Below are 4,816 nucleotides of genomic sequence, written 5' to 3' on the forward strand. Positions count from 1 at the left end.
AATAAATAAATCTAAGCGAAGAGTATTTGCAGAGCTATTATGGGAATGGTTGTGCATTCTGAAATTGAACTTATTATATAAATATTGACAATAGCAGCTGTCCTTCAATATATCCGTAACTACCAGATCGGAGATGACAGCAGCAGCTACCTCTTATACCTTATAGATCCTGCATTAAGCAAGAAGTTGGACTAGATGACCTCTACCATATCCTTCCACTGCTCAGTTCTGCGACTCTCTGATCCTAGTTCCCACTGTTGCTTTCCCTAATTACTGATGATGAGAGAGCCATACTATAGCTACCCCGTCCATCTGGACACCGTCTAATCCCGGTTTTCTGAGACGCCATGAATTCCAAATTCCATAATCCTCTCAACTCTGTTTAGGATGATGGGAGTTGATATCCAAGCAAGATAACCGGGTATATAACTATGCACCTACTGTGGTCGACGGTCCCTAGGAAAAGTTCCGTACGGATGGTCTTAGGGGGTTTCCTTACACCACCCTGCCTTCCCCGCATTTGCGAGGCTACCTCAGGGACGGGCAGCTCTGCTATTCCGGTGCTACCGACTGTTTATTGATTTCGTTAGCAAGCCTTCAAAAGGGCGCGCAGATGAAGGAAACCTGTAGGAGGGGACGCGCTTTATTTACAGAGAAATTATTGCCTGCTTTCCCAGCAATATCAATTTGCTGACTGTAGTAGCAAGAAGCTGGCTTAAACCCGGGGCCAGACCCGCCTTTCCTATCCCACTCTATTTCCCCACCCCACCCACAGAGACGCCTGCGTGTGTGAACGCCAAAGCCACCAGGAGAGGTAAACTGCAAAATGTCCACGGCAAAGCCGCGTGTCACTTCGAAAGCGCGGATCGGATCCTGCGTGTCCCAGCGGGACACGCGCCTCCACCAAGGCTACAGTGGAATTGGCGGGTGCGCGGCCGCGCTTTGCCGAAAAGTCTGGAGCGAAGTTGGGGCTCTCCGTGCAGGGGGACCGGGGACCCGGCCTTTGGGCTCCTCTCGTGGCAACCTGGAGCTTCCAAAGAGCCTCGCCAAGTCTGGAGAAAGAAGGAGGCGCGGCAAGAAGGGAAAAGAAATAAACGCCCGTGTTTAGTAGCCCGTGGGGGGCGGGGCAGGGAAGCAGCAAGAGCGCCTAATGGTGAGAGATAAACGGGTTGATCGGACTGATGGCTCCATTAGAAGCAAAAGGGCGATTTGCCGGGTGACGGCCCACGCATTTCTCGCTCGGCGCCCGATCCAGCCCTGGCCACCCGCGTAAGCGCTCTCAATCCCTTCGCGTCCGCGCTGATCTGAGGGCCTCGCCGATGGCACACGTGGCCCGGAGCCCGCGAGAACAACGGGGTGCTTTGGATTCCTTCCAGTTCCGCCTGGCTTGTTTTCCTTGCTTTGCTCCAGGTTTTACTTCTGGTTGCCTGCGAAGGCTTTTCGCTCCTCCCTTTTGAAATCCTATATTAGCTGTGGCCAAAGCAGGGTAAGGAACACAGCTCATTGTTGGCAAGGGCTGATGAGAAACTCGCCGAGCGGGGGAAGCCGCGGCTTCGAGTCTGAATGCCCAGCAGCCAGAAGAATTAATCGCCACCGCCACCCGCCACCCGGCCAAGCCCAGAAGAGGAACCGGACCGTCGCCTGCTCTATGCTGGGCGATTTCTGCTGACTTGGGTCCAGCAGCGCGTTGGGAGCGAAGGAAGAAAGCGAGCGAGAGCTTGAGGTGAGCGGTGGGCTTTTCTCGCGCTCCCTGCACGAAGCTCCGGACCGAGGACTGGAGGCACGGGAAGGCATGCCCGAGGCGGGGGAGGGAAGAGGCTTTTCCGCGGTAATCCACTTGTTCTTATATCGCAAGCGGTCCTGGCGGACTTTAATTCCCAAAGTTGCTGACAAGGAGAGCGGGAAGGTCGGACAGCGCTCGCTTTCCCCTCTGTGGTTGTTATGTAAGGCTTTTCCCGCGACGACGCGCGTGGATTTGTTTGCATTAGCGTTACGATCGTGGACCGGCGTTTGCCGATCAAAAAGGGACGAGTGATAAATGGAGTCGGGGAGCGCCTAGGTGTGCGCGAGTTGTGGCGGAGGGGAGGGCGGCTGCCAGCCGGCGATGGTGCCCAAGGCGCCTTCCCCGCTTGCCAGTGCCGGCGAAATTGGCAAGACTGTCTCTGGAAGGAGAAAAGGACCGAGGGGGCTGGAGGGGGGCGGGAAGGGTGGAGACCTGGAGGGGCGGCTTCCTAGGCAGAGAGATGTGGAGGAAGAGAGAGCTTCAGGGGCGGGAGGGCGCAGGCAGATAGTATAAATGTTGATCCCTTTTTCTGTAAATATTAACTTTCTGAAGGCTGGAAATGGCAGAGCACATGATGGCCATGAACCACGGGCGCTTCCCGGATGGAACCACTGGGCTTCACCACCACCCGGCGCATCGCATGGGCATGGGACCCTTTCCAACCCATCACCACCAGCAGCAGCAGCCTCACGCCTTCAGTGCCTTGATGAGCGACCATCTCCATTACGGAGGAGGAAATATGAACACAAACAGTGGGATCAGGCATGCCATGGGGCCAGGGAACGTGAACGGGGGACACCCTGCTGGCAGCATGCCGCCGACAGCGAGGTTTAATAATTCCCAGTTCATGGCACCGACGGTGGCCCCTCAAGGCGGGCCCTTAACAGCCAGCATGCAGTTGCAGAAGCTGAATAACCAGTACTTCAGTCACCATCCTTACCCTCACAACCACTACATGCCGGATTTACTTCCTGCCAACCATCAGCTCAACGGAGCAACCCAGCATTTTCGGGACTGCAACCCCAAGCACAGCAGCAGTGGGGCTGGCGGGGGCAACGGCAGTGTGCCTGCTTCCGTGCCCCACGTCCCTGCAGCAATGCTGCCTCCCAATGTCATTGACACGGACTTCATCGACGAGGAGGTCCTGATGTCCTTAGTCGTAGAAATGGGCTTGGATCGCATCAAGGAGCTTCCCGAGCTTTGGCTGGGACAGAATGAATTTGATTTCATGACAGACTTCGTTTGCAAACAGCAGTCTAGCAGAGTGAGCTGCTGACTTTCGTGCAAAACAAAGGACTTTTTTTTTTCCATATGTATGAATGAAAACATTCCCTCTAGAGACAGTATTTCAAAGGCTTGTAGGAACCTGGGAAGCAGAGTAAAATATAAGCTTGTATAATTTTTCTTATTTTCTGTTTGATACCATCACTTCTTTATTTTTAAGCTTGGCCACTCATTTTTGTTCCCCCTTAACCTGTAATAATTTTTAACTGTACCCATCTTTCATATCCCTCAGTGTCTGTCTCTCTAGTCTCTCTGCTTAATTTCTTCCCTGGCAGTTCTTTCAGTGACTACATGCAAACATTGGCAAAATAAATCTTGTGGATATTCTGCAAGTTACGGTTTCAAATGAGTAGAACTGAATTCAGATTCTGAGTTTTAAAAAAAGAAGATTTTTAAAAATGTGTTAGTTGATTGCACGAACTTCAGGATAGATTCCTGCGCAAATACTGCCCTCTTCCTTTGTTTTGAACTATGCATTGGAGTGATGCTAATTTTTAGTCTGCTAAACTGGAAGCTTAGGAAATGTGGGCCAAACCTTCCCTCTTCAGGAAAAATAATACTGTTACTTAAACTCTGCTGACTGTTCTTCTCCCCCATTTGTACAGACAAAAAGATAGTGTGAATGGAATGGCGGTGGGAGGGGATTTTGCTGGCTTTTATTTTCAACATCTTTTTATTTTGGTAATGTGCTTACATGGTTTATTCAATACGTAGGGGGAAAGAACTACTGCGTTGAAAGCTTTTTGGGAAATTTGACAGTATTTTTGTACATTTTTTTTTTCTGAGAACATACTTGTTAATTTATTTTAAGTTGCCAGTGTCCATAAAAAAGTTAAAGGCTTTAACTTTTTCCTAGGTATAGTTCCCACTTCTTTTTCCTAAACTTATTTTTCTTGCCTACCCCTTCAGTTGCCCCCTCCAAATATTTAGTACATATGACCCTTTTTAACTTGTTGAGCTGTTGGGTTGTGTGAACATTCTGAATGTGTGAACATTCTGAAGGAGTATTTACTTGACACCATTGTGTGCTATATGTCATGATCAGTGCAGAAGGTAAAAGGATTTAAATCTAATTATGACATCACAGTCTCATAAGTAACATTGTAACATGCCTGTGTGATTTTATCAAAAGTGGAATTTGCCAAGAGGCAACAACTTGTGATTTTGCCAACTTACTTGCTATAAATGTAGTTGTCCAGAATTATGATGCATAAAGTATTTATTCTATTTATCTATTAAACTTTAATTTTATAAATACTCTCACAAGTACTCTCAATAAGACTTTGTTCTTCATGCACATCTATTTCTTACTTTGTGAAAGGGCTTCATAAAATAAGCATGTTGTAGCTTTTGTTCCATCTTTCTTGCATCAAGATAAAAGTGCCCTTAGCCATTTTTTGTTTGAAAAACCTACATTGCACTAAAATCATAAATTGTCATTATAGAGGGATGAAAAGCAGAACACATATTGGTGGAAAATGTTTTGTTAAACGAAATTGAACTAATTGTATTACGCGTCTATAGACGCAGATACTAAAAGAATATGTATTTTCTCATGGAGATAGTAAAAGATTTAAATCAATAATATATTTTATTTCACTTTCTCTTGGTGGGAAAAGAAAGGTGTTCCCTACTTTCTGTGATCAGTACAAGATCAGGTATTTAACATTATGTTTAACAAGGCTGCAGCAGTTAAACACTGACCTGATATCTCACTTTCAAAATTATTTTTTAGGTATTGGGCAGGCA

At 47.7% G+C, this 4,816-nt stretch overlaps 1 protein-coding gene across 1 annotated transcript; it reads left to right on the plus strand.

Annotated features, from left to right (window-relative positions):
• Nucleotides 1-1,526: 1,526 nt before the first annotated feature.
• CITED2 (Cbp/p300 interacting transactivator with Glu/Asp rich carboxy-terminal domain 2) lies at nucleotides 1,527-4,266 on the plus strand. The gene is made up of 2 exons (XM_070952183.1): nucleotides 1,527-1,723; nucleotides 2,336-4,266. Exon 2 carries the CDS (start codon nucleotides 2,343-2,345, stop codon nucleotides 3,057-3,059), a length of 717 nt encoding a protein of 238 aa, XP_070808284.1. The 5' UTR covers nucleotides 1,527-1,723; nucleotides 2,336-2,342; the 3' UTR covers nucleotides 3,060-4,266.
• Nucleotides 4,267-4,816: the final 550 nt, after the last annotated feature.

This window comes from Pituophis catenifer, unplaced genomic scaffold (assembly GCF_029215685.1).
Source record: "Pituophis catenifer annectens isolate HBS135680 unplaced genomic scaffold, rPitCat1.0.hap2 SCAF_1, whole genome shotgun sequence".
NCBI classification, from domain to species: Eukaryota; Metazoa; Chordata; class Lepidosauria; order Squamata; family Colubridae; genus Pituophis; species Pituophis catenifer.

Bases quoted from the DNA above. Each gene is read 5' to 3' on its own strand.
- CITED2 (XM_070952183.1), top strand. From the start codon at position 2,343: ATGGCAGAGCACATGATGGCCATGAACCACGGGCGCTTCCCGGATGGA.